Source organism: Heterodontus francisci, chromosome 1 (genome assembly GCF_036365525.1).
Source record: "Heterodontus francisci isolate sHetFra1 chromosome 1, sHetFra1.hap1, whole genome shotgun sequence".
NCBI lineage: Eukaryota > Metazoa > Chordata > Chondrichthyes > Heterodontiformes > Heterodontidae > Heterodontus > Heterodontus francisci.
Window position 1 is genome coordinate 121,548,888 of NC_090371.1, and position 18,870 is coordinate 121,567,757.

Here is an 18,870-nt window from a genome sequence, read left to right on the forward strand (position 1 = left end):
GGAATTTTCTGAGGGTCGCTGCCGGTGAGGCAGGCGGCCTGAACTTGATGTTTCTCATTGGACGAGCTGCTACTGGAGGCACAACCAACACATGCATCATGCCCCAATTTTTCAGATGAGGTTCAAGGACCTCTGGCCTCTTGCTTCGGTTGCGTGCTGCCTTTAACTGCGTACCTTTGGGGTGTGTGTTGCCCATCTGGAGGCTGGTACACCTCGCCTCTTTCAGTATACTGACCTCAAAGAAGATTCCAGCCTTTCTGAGCCAGGGAAATATTAAAGTCTAGCATAGGCTGTGGTTCTGCCACTTTCAAAGCTGACTCGGAAGACCCAGATGGAGTGTGGTCCCTCAAGGAAATTAGGAGGCAGCTATGATTATTTTATTGTTTATTTTGGGTCAAAAATACTACAAAATCATTAATGTGCATTTAAATATTTGGCTGTATTGATGCTTGAATGTAAGTTCACTCAAGAATTGTAAGATCATGTTTCAGGATGAGGAAGGTCATTTGCCCCAATATAGGTAATGAAAATAGATTTTGGAATCTTGGAATTTTGTTTATTTTCGAAAGCAAAATAAAACATGCTCCACTCCTAACAAATGCCATTGATGTGAAGAAGTATGAGGTTGCTTTGCTGCATTGTACCGTTAGTGAAATGATTACATCTCCATATTTAGATTTGTATGGTTTGTTTTATTTCTAAATCTATTAATCCACAGAGAACGGCCACTTCATCTCACTCCATGCTCAAAAAAGGCAGCTTTGAGGAACTGGAATGTAAAGGTAATAAGGACATGATTGCGTGTGTTCTTGTTTAAGGATATATTTGACAATACATTTTGAGAATAAAGAACAGAATCATGGAGTGCTAGTCATAGTCATTACACTTTCTGGCCATTGCTCTATAAAATCAAGGAAAGAAGGTTATAAGAGAGTGTGATTATCAGCTCACAACACTTCTAACGTTTTTTCTGCAGAGACGTGGTGCCTACATATGTGAGAAACTTAAATTCCTGGAAAACTGAATATAAGTATAGAGTAAACCAACATTCTATTGATGATGGACTCCCCTTGGATGTTTCATAGGCTTGTGATTACTGTCACATAGTAGTCTGGCAATTTTGCAGTGGCTTTTTTAAATTTGTTACTAATCTATTGAATGTTTGCTACTGTTTTTCCTGTTTTCGTGCTTTGTACTGATTATGGTGTGCTAGTTTACAGCCACAGTGTATGCCATTATTTGCTATCGACGCATTTTCCTGTGTCTCACGCAGACCGTTACTGCTGTTTTGTTTATTTTCTATTTTGGTTGCTAATTGGATGGATTTCAGTTTTGTCACACATCTGCTGTTGTCTCACTGTTGAAACTTAAGAGTGTTTTTATTTGCGTGAATTCTGCTGCTGCCATCGATCAATATTTGATGTTAACATTTCCAGCTTTGGCAGATGTGCATGGCTGATCGCAGTGAGTTATCCATTGTCAGTTTTACCAGCTACATCGTAAATTTTCCACAGGGCTCTGCTGCTGGCAAAGCCCTCGTGCAGTGTGCACAGTGCTCACTTAATTCAAGCAGAGCTTATCTTGTGCCACTTTATTAGGTCAGCTCATCAGAATAAAAATGTTGCCTTCTTTGAGGCCTGTGCTTTGCATTTGAGAGATCACCCAATGGGGGCGGGTGATACATCTAGCAGCTTAAATATAAAGATAAGCAGCCAATCAAAAGTAAGCAACCATGTAAGGAGGCAATAATTCTTTGAACCATTTCAAAGACTCAAGTGGATTTAAACCAGTTAGTAGTATTTGTAACAATCAAAGGGGTGGGGGTGGTAAAGAGGGAGGTGCTAGCAAAAATGAAGGGAAGGCAAATCCACTGTAGCAATAGGAAACGGAGTTTCTGGGCATGTGAAGGAGTGGTGCAATCCCAACCCAATGTTTGATAGCTGGATGCTGCTGCATGAGGTGGGTACCTAGAGGGTCACCTTATCTGGCATTCTGGAGCTCCCCCTGCAGAAGAGGGCAGTACGCTGGACCTGGCAGAGGGTGACAGCCAGCCTCAGCATTGAGTACAGAACCTGTAGGACCTGTGGAAAATTTCAGGAAAAAGCAATGCACTCGAATGAATCTGGCAAGGTAAGACCACACAATAGCACCACGTACTGGGTGTACAGTGCAAGATTGCTGCCACAAAATGGAATGGGAAATAAATGCTGGCCTAGCCAGCGACACCCACATTCCAGAAACAAATTAAAATTAATGCTGCTGTCCAACTGTTCTACAAGTTCTACAAACCATGCCAAGCCTTTACAAAACCTTATGTCTCTTTCATTGCATCTTATCCATACCCATACTTAAGAAATGCACACATTCAAGCTGCAACTTACACCTGAAAGCCTTGGCAATCTCACTTTCCCAAAGGGTATTACAAATCAAATGATTGTGATATAACCTAGCTGCAGTATATACAGTTACTTACTGACATAGTATGGCTGCAGATTGAGCAGATGTCTGTCACACTGATTAGCATGGGCATGCAACAACATGAAGAAAGTAGGAGGAAGTGAAGCCTTAGGCCTTCTTCAAACTCATACTGACTATCATCCTGCTTTTATGTCTTCTTCCCCTTCTCACTCATTCCTACAAAAGCAACACACACCTTATCGTGAATGCTAACTCTGTTTGAAGTTCTCTTTTGGAGTCAACATTCTAACTTTTGTGCCTTTTCTATCATTGTAGGCCTGAAAGAGCAGCTTTGCAACAGTGCCAGCAGTCCAGAGCAAGACATCAATAAACAGCATTCTGTGACCCTCACACCAAAGTTAGCAAACAGCAGTGCAGTCACACATGTCTCAGAGGATGCAATTAGTGAACTTGAGGAGATAGCACTGGGTGAGGCAGATTACACAGGTAAGGAGGTGGAAATGATGGCAAAGGAGAAGCAGGAACCTGCTGTAGAGATGTTGTTACAACCAAGGCGGGAGTTATGCACTGTTAATTCAGTCCCACTACTCCACAGATCACAGAATATCAAGAAGGTTTCTCACATACCAAAGAATAGCCAAATTAGACGCTCTATTTGTCCCCTGGAATAAAGCCTACCAAACCAGGTTTCTTTAAACAACAACAACATTAACTGTTTATTCAGAAAGAAATAATAAGTCTTAACTACTAGCGAGATAAATCTATATATATGAAAAACTCCTTATTTCCTTAACTCTCATTTCCACACACTCAATAAAACCAGTTAACCGGGAAAAAGGATTTTTCTGTTTACAGCTGTTTCTTAGGAATAAAAAGGGAAAAATAAAACGATTGAGCTTATCACATTCTGTAGGATGTTTTCGATATGGTGAGGTGTCCCAGAGTCAAATAGTCAGATGCCACTCGAAGTATCTCCAGGCGAGGTTGTTGAACAGTCTGTGATGGGTAGGCGTTCAAGGCAATTTGTCAGCAGCAGGTGTCACACAGGTCTTTCAGCAAATGTGTAACAACAGGTCTGCTTGGGTTTTGAAGCAGCAGTCTAGCAGTAGAAGCTTTCTTGAGATTTCAGCATCTCCCAAAACACAGGAGGCGATAGGAACCACTCTAGAGGCAGGGATTCTTCAAAGACTGGAGGCAATAGGAATCTGCTACCTCTGACATATAGGAGTTTCTTCTCTGAAAAGCAGTCTTCCTCGACAGAGAGAAGCAACTCTTTTTCTCCTGGGTCTTTTTTCTCCAGGCAGATCACAGCCACATGTCAAATGCAGGATTCCTTTTCAAGAGATGCAAGTCTTTCTTTACAGAGAGAGGTCTTTTTCTCCGGTCTCGGGGCAGGTCACAGCCAGATGTGAAACTGCCTGCAACTTGTCCAGCTCACTGGTCTTTTCACAATCCAAAAGTGAAACTAACTTCAACAATCAAGTCACTTGACAATCATAAATCTTGACCTGTCATTCCATTGCTGAGTTGTTTGGAAACAGGTGCCTTGCAGTCTGTATATTTCACTCCGTTCAAACCCATCAAGTTTCAGCAATCAATGTCCACAGAGATAAATCCTTTCCGCAGTTTTTAAAACACACAGAATTCTAAGCTTTCAATACAAAAACAAAACTCTTGTAACAATGTCTAGATAGCTGCTGCAGGTGATAACCATACTTCTTGAAATGTAGTGGTTTGGCGAAATTGGGCAGTCGTTTTAGGGGCTTGTTGTTCAGGGAGAAAGGAGATGAAAGTGCTTGTTGTACTGACTAATGAACCAACCACCTGTCTGATACTTGTGTGGTCAATACTTTAGCTGGCGGTGTGCGCGCACAATGTACATTTATGTAAAAATGATCTCAAACTTTTTGCTATTTTAGTTCAAGAAAACAGTTTCAAAATAATGTTGAGAATTAAGAACTATAGCACAAAAATTCTGTGGATCCTTCAGAGGGAACAAAAATGTGGTGTATCGGGTAGTTAAGTACTTTTTCCACAAAAGTGGCCCAGAGTTTCTCAAGTTCCATAAATTGAATAATGAATCTATCAATTACCTCAAAAGAGTATCAAAGAAGAAATCCAATACAATAAGCAATGGTCCACATCACAATAAAGAAGCCACAAAAGAAGAAAAAGCCTTAACTGGCCTGAGGCTACAATTGACAAACATTTAAATCCACAAGACCCTAAGAATCTAAACAAGCTGGTCAATGTGAATACAGGTTTTCGGCATTTAATAATTGTATTATAGAAGGAGTGAGTAAACATTGTTCATAATATCTTTTCTAATTTGGTTGTTAAAATCAGTTTGTAAGATCATAAAATCAGATGATGAAAATTCAAAGTCCATATATGTTGGCTGCAGTTAAACTGCTTAAACTATAATGTATCAGTTGGAATAAGTGCAACAATGTCTCCTTGTTTCCACAGATGAGTCACCTTCATCCAGGTCTGCTGAACCCATCCCTGAGACAAGTCTCCCTTCTGTGGAGGACAGCAATGAGACTAAGGAGGACGTTAAATCCTTTGGTAAGAAGGAATCCAACAACAGACATGGAAGACATACCACCCAGAAACCAAGCTACAAGTTGTGTTGTTGAGTGTCAGGCAGACTCTACAGCTATCAACAGACCCTTTCCATTCCTGTGGATGCTGCAGCCAAATATGTTGTGAGCTGGAAGGTACCATTGGGCTGGACAGCTGACCAAATAGCTCAAAATTAAAATTAAAACCAAATTATGTCAGAAAATAGACTTGGGGAAACATGAGCCACATGAGGCAGAAACTGTTCATTCTACAACCCCACTTTCACCTCGGGACAGGCCAGATCTCCCATCTGGCACTATCAGGTGGCCGGCCAGCACACGCTGCTGGTTGGCTATCCAGTAATTAAAATTTATCCCAGTGTCTTCTTAATTCATAGAGACAGCAGCCTGTGAATGAACTAAAGGCTGCATTCCAATCTTCAGATGTGGTGACATTGCCATTCTGTTTGAACATGGTTCATTTGAACAGCCAAACTGGGTTTGGTTTATGGCCTTTGTGTCCGTTCTCAGTTACCTGTATTTTATATATCAGGGCCGAGTCCATGCTCTCAGTGGAGAGCAATGCTTGTAGAGCGTGTATGGTGGGCATTTTTGAGTACGCACATAGGATTTCCTGCCAGATGGTCCCCCGGAGGCAAAACTTGTGTATTTATATAGTGCCTATATAGCAGAACAAAGGCTATTTATCCCAGTGCAATCAGCCCTGTGTCTATATCTGACAAGCAATGTCAGTTTTTTCTACCATGTGAAGAAGAAGGATGACACATTTTATTGCAGCAATATTTTCTTGTGAGGACTTTTTAAAGATTCTGCCCATAATGTTCTTTAAAAAATATATTGTTTGTGCCAATCTGCAGGAAATCTTGAAGACAGGCAGCACAAAGAAAGAAAAAAGGTAAGACCATAATAATTGGGTCACATTTAGCACTTGGTGTCAAATGTAAACAGTTTAGTTTATCTCTGAAACACAACTGAGTTGTTAGCCCAGCATTAGGTATAATTAATTCTGGAAAAGGCATCATTGACAGATTCAGTTAGGAAAGAGATGTGACAGATAAGAAAATGCATAGTATAGAGCATGAATTAAATTGAGGGAAGGTCTAGATGAGGGAATGAGAGAAATTAGGACAATCAGTATTTAGTTGATACAATTATCATCATCATCTTCCTATTCTGCATTTCCTTGATAAACAGTCAGATGCTGCAGAAAAATTCTTCAGTCCGATTAGGATTATCCACAGAAACCAAAGGAAAAAAAAATAGTTTTATTTCTTAAGACAGTATTTTATTGTCATATATGCAGAATGCTGTTTTGAAAAAAAAAACTTATTTCTTGAAATGTTAAGCTTTTTTTCAATATTAATACAGTTAATTCTTATGATACTTGGAAACATCGCTGGATGCAGCTAACATTTAAAATATGTCTTTGCCTTCTTCATTTAAATCATTTGTTTCCATTTCAGTCGTAGAATCATACAGTGAAATTTTTCCAGCTTGATCCCTGACCAAGAGGTGGTATGGTTTGCAGTCAGGAATGGTGAAGGAGCGAGCTTTGTTGAGGCTCTTTAACTGAGCCATGGCAATAGCATCCCACATCCGGGTTCCCAGCCTCTCAGGGAAGGCAGATGGAATGATGTGCTGGATCTGTCAAAGGAATGATTTCAAATTGAAGGGACCGCAGTATGTGTTACAAGGGCTCACCGGCACTTGAATTTTTGAGGCTGCAGCCCCCACAGGAACAGAGAGACCCAGGAAGGCTGCTCCCCAGGTCTCTCACACTTATCTGGAGGTCCTGCTGTGGGATCTGAGGGACTGCAGTGAGGTGAACTCTCCCAAAGACAGGAGGCAGAGATGAGCCTCTCCAACCAAGCAGGCATGGATGGAAGAGGGTAAGGAAATCAGCAGCAGGAGTGTGGTGTCTCCAACCTGGAGACAGTGCACCAAGAAGATCCAGGACTTCAGGAGGACATGACAGGTGAGTGACATAACACTTTCAGGTGCCGAGTCCCACACTCTGACTTTCCCAGCATTCTCCTGCACAACTCTCCTCAGAACACAACACCTTGCAGCTCCAGTCATTCCTTTCTGCAGGCACCTCACATCCCCAGCTGAACAGTCAACACTCACACTCACCCTCATCCTATTGTCCTCTCACACCTATGCCTCACAGTGACCCTCCACAAATGTTATCCTTCCCTCCTCTCTACATAAGCCATTATGAGCACCTGCACTCCTCTGCTTTCACTCCTTGCAGAAGAGTGCTTACGATCTTGGTGAGAGGCAGAGATCTGTGCCTGGGGGCAGGGTGGGGGTGATACTCCTGTGACAGGCACCTTATCAGCCATTGGCAATGTCTGCCCACTTGGCCCACAAGGAAGGAGGTTTTATTCCAGGAAGCTGCAGATGTCAGATCCTGAACCTCCTGAGACACTGGTGCTCAGACATGTCGAGAGAGCTGATTGTCTGCCTGTGGACCCTTTGTTGGGGGTCTCGCCTTCTTCCAGCTGGATCTTGATGTTTACCCCATCTGCCCTGTGGAGTGGCATGTGGCTGAGGAGAAGGCAGCTGGTGCTGCTGCTGGTATTGCTCCTGCTGCTGCTGGTGCAGTTGGTGTTAGGGTGGCTTCTGCTCTTGTCCCTCATCAGAGGTGGACAGTGGAGCTTGTTAAGCTGCTCCCATGCTGTGGTGAAGGCTAACAGGGGGGAAGTGCAGCTGAAGGTGAGTGAAGTGCTGGACAGGTGAAGTACCTTTCAAGAAGTTGGCAATCACGTGTCAAGTAGTAATAGGACTGTCTCAAAGAAGAAATGTTATGAGCAGCAGCCTCTCACTTTTGTTTATTTGTTCATGGGATGTGGCCAGCATTTGTTGCCCATCCCTAATTGCCCTTGAGAAGGTGGTAGTGAGCTGCATTTTTGAACTGCTGCAGTCCATGTTGGGTAGGTACACCCACAGTGCTTTAGGAAGGGAGTTCCAGGATTTTGACGCAGCGGCAGTGAAGGAACGGCGATATAGTTCCAAGTCAGGAGGGGAACTTACAGGTGGTGGTGTTCCCTTGCGCCTGCTGCCTGTGACCTGCTAGATGATAGAAGTTGTGGGCTTGAAAGGTGCAGTCGAAGCAGGCATGATGAGTTGCTGCAGTGCATCTTGTATATGGTACACACTGCTGCCATTGTGCATTGGTGGTGGAGGGAGTAAATGTTTAAGCTGGTGGATGGAGTGCCAAACAATTGGGCTGCTTTGTCCTGTATGGTGTCAGGCTTCTTGAGTGTTGTTAGAGCTGCACTCGTCCAGGCAAGTGGAGAGTATTCCATCACACTCCTGTCTTGTTGCTTGTGGTGGACAGGCTTTGGGGAGTCAGGAGGTGAGTTACTCAATGCAGAATTCCCAGCCTCTGACCTGCTCTTAGAGTCATAGAATTATAACGGCACAGAAAGAGGCAATTCGACTCATCAAGTAGGGTAGGCGGTGGCGTATTGGTATTGTCACTGGACTAGTAACCCAGAGACCCGGGGTGTTTCTCTGGGGACATGGGTTTGAATCCCACCACAGCAGAAGGTGGAATTGGAATTTAATTAATAAATCTGGAATTAAAATTTAGTCTAATGATGGCCATGAAACCATTGTCGATTGTTGTAAAAACCCATCTGGTTCACTAATTTCCTTGAGGGAAGGAAATCTGCTGTCCTTACCTGGTCTGGCCTACATGTGACTCCAGACCCACAGCAATGTGGTTAACTCTTACATGCCCTTTGAAATGGTCTAGCAAGCCACTCAGTTGTATCTAACCACTACGAAGTCAATAAAAAGGAATGAAACCAGACGGACCACCCGGCATCGACCTAGGCACCGGAAACGACAACGGCAAACCCAGCCCTGTCGACCCTGCAAGTCCTCCTTACTAACCTCTGGGGGCTTGTGCCAAAGTTGGGAGAGCTGTCCCACAGACTAGTCAAGCAACAGCCTGACATTGTCATACTCACGGAATCATACCTTACAGACCATGTCCCAGACACTGCCATCACCATCCCAGGGTATGTCCTGTCCCACCGGCGGGACAGACCCACCAGAGGTGGTGGCACAGTGGTATACAGTAGGGAGGGAGTTGTCCTGGGAGTCCTCAACATCGATTCCGGACCCCATGAAGTCTCATGGCAGCAGGTCAAACATGGGCAAGGTAACCGCCTACTGATTACCACCTACCGCCCTCCCTCAGCTGATGAATCAGTACTCCTCCATGTTGAACACAACTTGGAGGAAGCACTGAGGGTAGCAAGGGCACAAAATGTACTCTGGGTGGGGGATTTCAATGTCCATCACCAAGAGTGGCTTGGTAGCACCACTACTGACCGAGCCTGCCGAGTCCTAAAGGACATAGCTGCTAGACTGGGTCTGCGGCAGGTAGTGGGGGAACCAACATGAGGCAAAAACATACTTGACCTCGTCCTCACCAGCCTGCCTGCCGCAGATGCTTCTGTCCATGACAGTATTGGTAGGAGTGACCACCGCACGGTCCTTGTGGAGACGAAGTCCCACCTTCACATTGAGGATACCGTCCATCGTGTTGTGTGGCACTATCACCGTGCTAAATGGGATAGATTTCGAACAGATCTAGCATTGCAAAACTGGGCATCCATGAGGCGCTGTGGGCCATCAGCAGCAGCAGAATTGTACTCAACCACAATCTGTAACCTCATGGCCCGGCATATCCCCCACTCTACCATTACCATCAAGCTAGGGGACCAACCCTGGTTCAATGAAGAGTGCAGGAGGGTATGCCAGGAGCAGCACCAGGCAAACCTCAAATTGAGATGTCAACCTGGTGAAGCTACAACCCAGGACTACTTGCATGCCAAACTGTGTAAGCAGCATGCGATAGATAGCTAAGCGATCCCATAACCAACGGATCAGATCTAAGCTCTGCAGTCCTGCCACATCCAGCCGTGAATGGTGGCGGCACAGTGGCGCAGTGGTTAGCACCGCAGCCTCACAGCTCCAGGGACCCGGGTTCAATTCTGGGTACTGCCTGTGCGGAGTTTGCAAGTTCTCCCTGTGACCGCGTGGGTTTTTGCCGGGTGCTCCGGTTTCCTCCCACAGCCAAAGACTTGCAGGTGATAAGTAAATTGGCCGTTGTAAATTGCCCCCAGTGTAGGTAGGTGGTAGGGAATATGGGATTACTGTAGGGTTAGTATAAATAGGTGGTTGTTGGTCGGCACAGACTCGGTGGGCCGAAGGGCCTGTTTCAGTGCTGTGTCTCTAAATAAAATAAACTAACCTGAGGAGGTGGCTCCACAAATATCCCCATCCTCAATGATGTGACCTCAGTGCGAAAGATAAGGCTGAAGCATTTGCAACAATCTTCAGCCAGAAGTGCCGAGTTGATGATCCATCTCGGCCTCCTCCTGAAGTCCCCAGCATCACAGATGCCAGACTTCAGCCAATTCGATTCACTCCACGTGATATCAAGAAACGACTGAAGGCACTGGATACTGCAAAAGCTTTGGGCCCTGACAATATTCCAGCAATAGTGCTGAAGACCTGTGCTCCAGAATTTGCCGCGCCCCTAGCCAAGCTGTTCCAGTACAGCTACAACACTGGCATCTACCCGGCAATGTGGAAAATTGCCCAGGTATGCCCTGTACACAAAAAGCAGGACAAGTCCAACCCGGCCAATTACTGCCCCATCAGCCTACTCTCAATCATTAGTAAAATGATGGAAGGTGTCATCAACAGTGGCATCAAGCGGCACTTGTTTCGCAATAACCTGCTTAGTGATGCTCAGTTTGGGTTCCGCCAGGGCCACTCAGCTCCTGACCTCATTACAGCCTTGGTTCAAACATGGACAAAAGAGCTGAACTCAAGAGGTGAGGTGAGAGTGACTGCCTTTGACATCAAGGCAGCATTTGACCGAGTATGGCATCAAGGAGCCCTCGCAAAACTGAGGTCAATGGGAATCGGGGGGAAAGCTCTCCACTGGTTGGAGTCATACCTAGCGCAAAGGAAGATCATTGTGGTTGTTGGAGGTCAGTCATCTGAGCTCCAGTACACCACTGCAGGAGTTCCTCAGGGTAGTATCCTAGGCCCAACCATCTTCAGCTGCTTCATCAATGACCTTCCTTCAATCATAAGGTCAGAAGTGGGGATGTTCGCTGATGATTGCACAATGTTCAGCACCATTCGTGACTCCTCAGATACTGAAGCAGTCTGTGTAGAAATGCAGCAAGACCTGGACAATATCCAGGCTTGGGCTGATAAGTGGCAAATAACATTCGCGCCACACAAGTGCCAGGCAATGACCATCTCCAACAAGAGAGAATCTAACCATCTCCCCTTGACATTCAACGGCATTACTATCGCTGAATCCCCCACTATCAACATCCTAGGGTCTACCATTGACCAGTAACTGAACTGGAGTAGCCATATAAATACCGTGGCTACAAGAGCAGGTCAGTGGCTAGGAATCCTGAGGTGAGTAACACCATCCAGGACAAAGCAGCCCGCTTGATTGGCACCCCATCTACAAACATTCACTCCCTCCACCACCGACGCACAGTGGCAGCAGTGTGTACCATCTACAAGATGCACTGCAGCAATGCACCAAGGCTCCTTAGACAGCACCTTCCAAACCCGCGACCTTTACCAACTAGAAGGACAAGGGCAGCAAATACATGGGAACACCACCAACTGCAAGTTCCCCTCCAAGTCACACACCATCCTGACTTGGAACGATATCGCCGTTCCTTCACTGTCGCTGGGTCAAAATCCTGGAACTCCCTTCCTAACAGCACTGTGGGTGTACCTACCAATGATGGACTGCAGTGGTTCAAGAAGGCAGCTCACCACCACCTTCTCAAGGGCAATTAGGGATGGGCAATAAATGCTGGCCTGGCCAGTGACGCTGACATCCCATGAATGAATAAATTAAAAAAAAATCAAGTCCGTGCTGGCTCTTTGTAGAGCAATCCAATTAATCCCATTCCTCCGCTCTATCACTGTAGCCGTGAAAGTTTATTTTGCTCAAATGCTCATCCAATTTCCTCTTGAAATCATTCATAGTCTCTGTTTCCATTACCCTCGTAGGCCACGAATTCCAGGTCATGACCACTTGCTGCATAAAAAGGTTCTTCCTCACATCTCCCCTGCATTTCTTGCCCAAAACCTTAAATCTTTGTCCCCTAGTCCTCTACCATCAGCTAATGGGAACAGCTTTTCTTTGTCTACCTTGTAGCTAAAATCCCTCATTCAGTTAAATCTCCTCTGCACCGTCTCAAGGATCCTCACATCCTTCCTAAAGTGTGTTGACCAGAACTGGCCACAATACTCTAGTTGTTGCCTAACCAGAACTTTATAAAGGTTCAGGATTACCTCCGTGCTTTTGTACTCAATACCTCTATTCATGAAGCCCAAGATTCCACATGCTTTGCTAACTACTTTCTCAATATGTCCTGCTACCTTCAAAGATCTGTGCACATGAACACCCAGGTCCCTCTGTTCCTGCACACTCATATGAATTTGGAGCAGAAGTAGGCCATTCGGCCCTTCTAGCCTGCTCCGCTATTCAATAAGGTCATGGCTGATCTGTTTGTGTCTCGAATTCCACACACCCATCTACCTCCAATAACCTTTGATTCCCTTGCCTATCAAGAATAAAAAACTGTGTCATTTGGCCTATATTGCCTCTCCCTATCCCTTCTGCCAAAATGCATCACCTCACATTTCTCTGAATTAAGTTCCATCTGTCACTTGTCTGTTCATTCTGCTAGACTATCTATGTCCTGTTGCAGGCAGGTCGTATCATCCTCACTGTCTGCCACACCTCCAAGTTTGGTATCATTGGCAAATTTTGAAATTTTACTCTGTTTTCCAATATCCAAATCATTTCTACAAATCAAATAAAAGCAGTGGTCCTAGCACTGACCCTGGGGAACGCCGCTGCCTACCATCCTCCAAATGAAAAACAACCATTTACCATGACTCGCTGTTTTCTGCCCTTAAGCCAATTTTTTTATCCAAGCTGACACTGGCCCTCCTATTCTGTGAGCCTCAATTTTGGTCACCAGCCTTTTATTTGGTGCTTTGTCAAAGGCTTTCTTAAAATCTATATAGACAACATCTAATGCATTCACTTCATCAACATTCTCTGTTGCATCATTTAAAAACTCAATTAGATTAGAAAAGCATGACCTGCCTTTTACAAATCCATGCTGGTTCTCCTGAATTAACTCAAACCTCTCCAAGTCGGCAAGCGGTGGGAAAGAGTGAGACCAGCGACGGGGATAAAAGCAGCATAGAGGCAGCGAGAACTCAGTCGGCAAGCAGCGGGAAAGGATGAGACCAGCAGCTGGGATAACCATCGCCAGGTGCCAGTCAGAACCAGCTTTTTAAAAGAAAAATCACGGTGTGACATTACAGAGAAGGAGGTAGGTGATTGGCTGGTGAGTAAATAGAGTGCAGATTGTCAGCAGAGTAGGCAGATACAAGTTTGGTGAGTGGGGAATTCGGTGAAGGGCGAGGACGTGCTCCTTTTTTCTACCTTTTTCACCCTCTGGTGCAGTGGAAGGAGCTGGTTGGTTGGGAAGAACTATAAATAAAAAAACTTTAAAATAAATTCATAAAACACATGCCTGTGTAATTAAGAAACATATAACTCGTGGTTGTAAGTGGTATTAACATTTAATAAGCACAATAAATTGTAGTTTACATTGGAACTATTCTAAGCTAATTAAGAAAGAAATTAAATTAACTAAATAACATAAGTCATAATGGCAGTACAGGTGTTGTGTTGCAGTTGTGGAACGTGGGATCTCCTGGACACCAAGGCGATCCAGGACAAACACGTCTGCAGAAAGTGTAAGCAACTGGAGGAGTTATGGATCAGGATTATTGATCTGGACGCCGAACTACAGACACTGCGCAACATCAGAAAGGGGTAGAGATACCTGGACACTTTGTACCAGAAGATGGTCACACCCCTTATAGGGTCATCTGTTTGGTCAACAGTGAGGGACAGGAGGGTGTGACCATGGGTGAGGCAGGTAAAGGGACCGAGCAGACAGTAGTGGAGGAGACTCAGACTTTGCAATTGCCAAACAGGTTTGGGGTGCTTGCAATATGTGCGGACGAAAGCGAGGCCTGCAGGATGGATGAGCAAACTGGCTATGACACCATGACACAGGAAGCTATTCAAGCGGGGGGAGCAAAAAGGAAAGTAGTGGTAGTAGAGGACAGTATAGTGAGGGGGATTGACACTGTTCTCTGCAGCAAAAATAATACAAGGACAAAACTAAAGGCTCTGTGTCTGAATGCACATAGCATTCGAAACAAAACAGATGAACTGATAGCTCAGTGAAATAAATAGGTATGATCTGATCGCCATTACAGAGACATGGCTGCAAGATGACATAGATTGGGATCTGAATATTGAAGGGTACATGACATTTAAGAAGGACAGGAGGCTAGGAAAAGTTGGAGGGGTGGCTCTGTTAATTAATGATGGTATTAGTACAATAGAGAGGGATGTCCTAAGTTCAGGAAACCAGGATGAAGAAGTGGTTTGGGTTGAGATGAAAAATGATAAAGGGAAGAAGTCACTTGTGGAAGTGGTGTACAGGCCCCCTAACAGTAGTCACACGGTAGGATGGGGTATAAAGGAAGAAATAATGGGAACTTGTCAGAAAGGTACGCAATAATCATGGGGGATTTAAATCTACATATAGACTGGAAAAATCAGTTGGGTAAATGTAGCCTTGATGATGAGTTCATAGAATGTTTTCGGGATAGTTTCTTAGAACAGCACATTCTGGAGCCAACCAGAGAGTAGGCTATACTAGACCTGGTATTGTGCAAAACGTTAGGATTAATTAATGACCTCATAGTGAAGGAGCCCGCCCCTAGGCAGCAGTGATCGTAATATGATTGAATTTTACATTCAGTTTGTGGAAGAAAAGAGTGGCTCTAAGACTAGTATTTTGAACGTAAATAAGGGCAATTATGAGGGCATGAAAGGAGAGTTAGCTAAACTGAACTGGCAAATTAAGGGATATGTCAATAAAGATGCAGTGGCAGACATTTAAGGGGATATTTCAGAATACAAAAATAGATACATTCCAACAAGAAAGAAAAATTCCAAGGGGAAGACCCACCATCCATGGTTAACTAAAAAAGTTAAAGATAGTATCAAACTTAAAGAAAAAGCATATAATTGCGCAAAGATGGCTGGCTGGTCAGAAGATTGGACAGAATATAAAAAACAGCAAAGAATGACCAAAAGATTAATTAGGAGGGAATTTTATTTTTATTTATTTGTTCAGGGGATGTGGGCATCACTGGCTAGGCCAGCATTTATTGCCCATCCCTAATTGCCCTTGAGAAAGTGACGGTGAGCTGCTTTCTTGAACTGCTGCAGTCCTTGTGCTGTAGGTACACCCACAGTGCTATTAAGAAGGGCGTTCCAGGATTTTGAGCCAGCAGCAGTGAAGGAATGGCGATGTAGTTCCAACTGAGGATAGTGTGTGGCTTGGAGGGGAACTTGGAAGTGGTGGTGTTCCCATACATTTACTGCCCTTATCCTTCTAGGTGGTAGAGGTCGCGGGTTTGGAATGTCGAAGGAGCCTTGGTGAGTTGCTGCAGTGCATCTTGTATATGGTACACACTGCTGCCACTGTGCATCAATAGGTGGTGGATGGGGTGCCAATCAAGCGAGCTGCTTTGTTCTGGATGGTTTTGAGCTTCTTGAGTGTTGTTGGAGCTGCACCCATCCAGGCAAGTGGAGAGTATTCCATCACACTCCTGACTTGTGCCTTGTAGATGGTGGACAGGCATTGGTAAGATAGGGAATTTTACTTGCCACAGATTTCCCAGCTTCTGACCTACTCTTTAGCATCTGAAAGAAAGCTAGCTAGAAAAATAAAAACGGATAGTAACAGTTTCTATAGATATTTTAAAAGAGTTAACAAAGTGAGCATTGACCCAAAGAAATTGAGACTGGGAAATTAGTAATGGAAAATAAGGAGATGGCAGATGACCTGAGCAGGTATTTTGAATTGTTCTTCACTATAGAGGATACAAGTAACATCCCAGAAATAGCAGTAAATCAGGGAATGGAAGGGAAACAGGAACTCAAGAAAATTACAATCACCAGGGAAGTGGTACAGAGTAAATTGTTGGAGCTGTGGATGACAAGTCCCCAGTTCCTAATGACTTCATCCTAGGGTCTTAAAAGAATGGCTAGTGAGATAGTTGATGCATTGGTTTTAATTTTCCAAAATTCTCTAGATTCGGGGAAGGTTCTATTGGATTGGAAAATAGGGAATGTAACTTATTTATTCAAAAAGGGAGGGAGACAGAAAACAGGAAACTACAGGCCAGTTAACTTAACATCTGTCAAAGGGAAAATGTTAGAAGCTGTTATTAAACATGTTAAAGCAGGGCACTTAGAAAAATTCAAGGTAATCAGGCAGAGTCAGCATGGTTTTGTGAAACCAATTTATTGGAGTTCTTTGAGGGAATTACATGTGCTGTGGATAAAGAGGAACCGGTGGATATACTGTACTTGGATCTCCAGAAGGCATTTGATAAGGTGCCACATCAAAGGTTATTGTGGAAAATAAAAGCATATGCTCCAGGGGGTAACATATTAGCATGGATAGAAGATTGGCTAGCTAACAGGAAACCGAGAATAGGCATAAATGCGTCATTTTCTAGATGGCAAGATGTAACGAGTGGTGTGCCACAGGGATCAGTGCTGGTGCCTCAACTTTTTACAACTTATATAAATGACCTGGATGAAGGGAACCGAAGGTATAGTTGCTAAATTTGCTGATGACACAATGATAGGTAGGAAAGTAAGTTGTGAAGAGGACACAGGAGTTAAATGAGTGGGCAAAGATCTGGCAAATGGAGTATAATGTGGGAAAATGTGAAATTGTCCATTTTGGCAGGAACAATAAAAAAGAAGCACATTATCTAAATGCTGAGAGATTGCAGAGCTCTGAGATGCAGAGGGATCTGGGTGTCCTAGTGCATGAATTGTAAAAGATTAGTATGCAGGTATAGCAACTAATTAGGAAAGCTAATAGAATGTTATTGTTTATTGTGTGGGAAATTGATTACAAAAGTAGGGAACTTATTCTTCAGTTATACAGGGCATTGATTAGACCACATCTGGAGTACTGTGTACAGTATTGTTCTCCTTATTTAAGGAAATATGTTGGAAGCAGTTCAGAGAAGGTTTATTAGACTAATACCTGGAATGGGCGGGTTGTCTTATGAGGAAAGGTTGAACAGGCTAGGTTTGTATCTGCTGAAGCTTAGAAGAGTAAGAAGCAACTTGATTGGTGTGGGAGAAATGGGTTCTAATTCATGGGACACCGGTACCAGTACTGGGGAAAGAGAGAGCTGTTCCGTTAGGATGGGCTTCACTTGAACCATGCTGGGACCAGTGTCCTGGCGAATCATATAACTAGAATTGTAGATAAGGCTTTAAACTAAATAGTAGGGGGATGGGTTCAATTGAAGGGAAGTTTAAAAAGTCGAAAAGTAACGAGAGAGCAGAGGTGCAGGGCAGTGAGGGAACATACATTAATCAGAGAGTGACAGGAAGGGACAGAGAATACAAGCACAAGAGTACAGCAGAAATTAGAACCAGAGTAGGTAAAAATAGTAAACATTCAAAGCTGAAGGCTCTTTATCTGAATTGACGTAGCATTTGTAACAAGATGGATGAGCTGACGGCACAGATAGAAACAAATGACTGAGATGTGGTTGCAGGATGACCAGGACTGGAATCTAAATGTTCAAGGATATTCAACATTCCGGAAAAATAGGCAGAAAGGAAAAGGAGGTGGGGTAGCTTTGCTATTAAAGGAAGGGATCAGTGCAGTTGTGAGTAATGATTTAGGTGTAATAGATCGTGATGTAGAATCAGTTTGGGTGGAAATAAGGAATAGCAAGGGAAAGAAATCACGGGTGGGAGCGGTCTATAGGCCCCCGAAGAGTTGCCTCTCTGTAGGACAAGATATTAATCAGGAAATAATGGAGGCGTGTAAGAAGGGCACTGCAATTGTCATGGGTGATTTTAATCTGCATATAGGCTGGACAAATCAAATTGGCAAGGGTAGCACGGAAGACGAGCAATATGTTGCAGAACCTACCAGGGAACAGGCTATTTTAAATTTGGTATTGTGTAATGAGGTAGGATTAATAAGAGATCTCATAGTTAAGGATCCTCGAGGTGGAAGCGATCATAATATGGCAGCGTTTCAAATTCAGTTTGAGGGCGAGCAACTCGGGTCTGAAACCAGTGTCTTCAAATTAAACAAAGTCAATTACAGAGGTATGAAGAAAGCGTTGTCTAAAGCGGGCTGGGAAGATACAGACTACAGGAGAAGTTGGTAGATGAGAAGTGGCAGACTTTTAAGCAGATATTTCATAACACTCAACAAACATTTATTCCAGTCAGAAGGAAGGACTCAAAGAGAATGATGAACCACTGTGGATAACAAAGGAAGTTAAGGAGAGTATCAAATCAAAAGCAAAGGCGTACAATGTGGCGAAAATGAATGGTAGGCCAGAGGATTGGGAAGTTTTTAGAAACCAGCAGCGGATGACTAAAAAACTAATAAAGAGGGAGAAAATTGATTATGAGAGTAAATTGGCAAGAAATATAAAAATGAACAGTAAGAGCTTCTATGGGTATATTAAAAGGAATAGAATAGCTAAAGTAAGTGTGGGGCCCTTGGAGGATGAGAATGGGGAATTAATAACAGGGAACAGGGAAATGGGAGATAATTTAAACCAATATTTTGCATCAGTCTTCACGGTGGAGGACACTATAAACATCCCAACAATAATAGATGAACAAGGTGTAAAT

The 18,870-nt window shown here is 43.8% G+C and overlaps 1 protein-coding gene across 1 annotated transcript in view; it reads left to right on the forward strand.

Annotated features, from left to right (window-relative positions):
- The window catches only part of LOC137367163 (cyclic nucleotide-binding domain-containing protein 2-like), a 172,996-nt gene that overhangs the window by 83,372 nt on the left and 70,754 nt on the right, over positions 1-18,870 (forward strand). The window contains exons 12-13 of the mRNA XM_068028624.1: positions 719-782; positions 4,888-4,986. Of these exons, the coding sequence (XP_067884725.1) occupies positions 719-782; positions 4,888-4,986 (163 nt within the window). The remainder of the gene's footprint in view (positions 1-718; positions 783-4,887; positions 4,987-18,870) is intronic.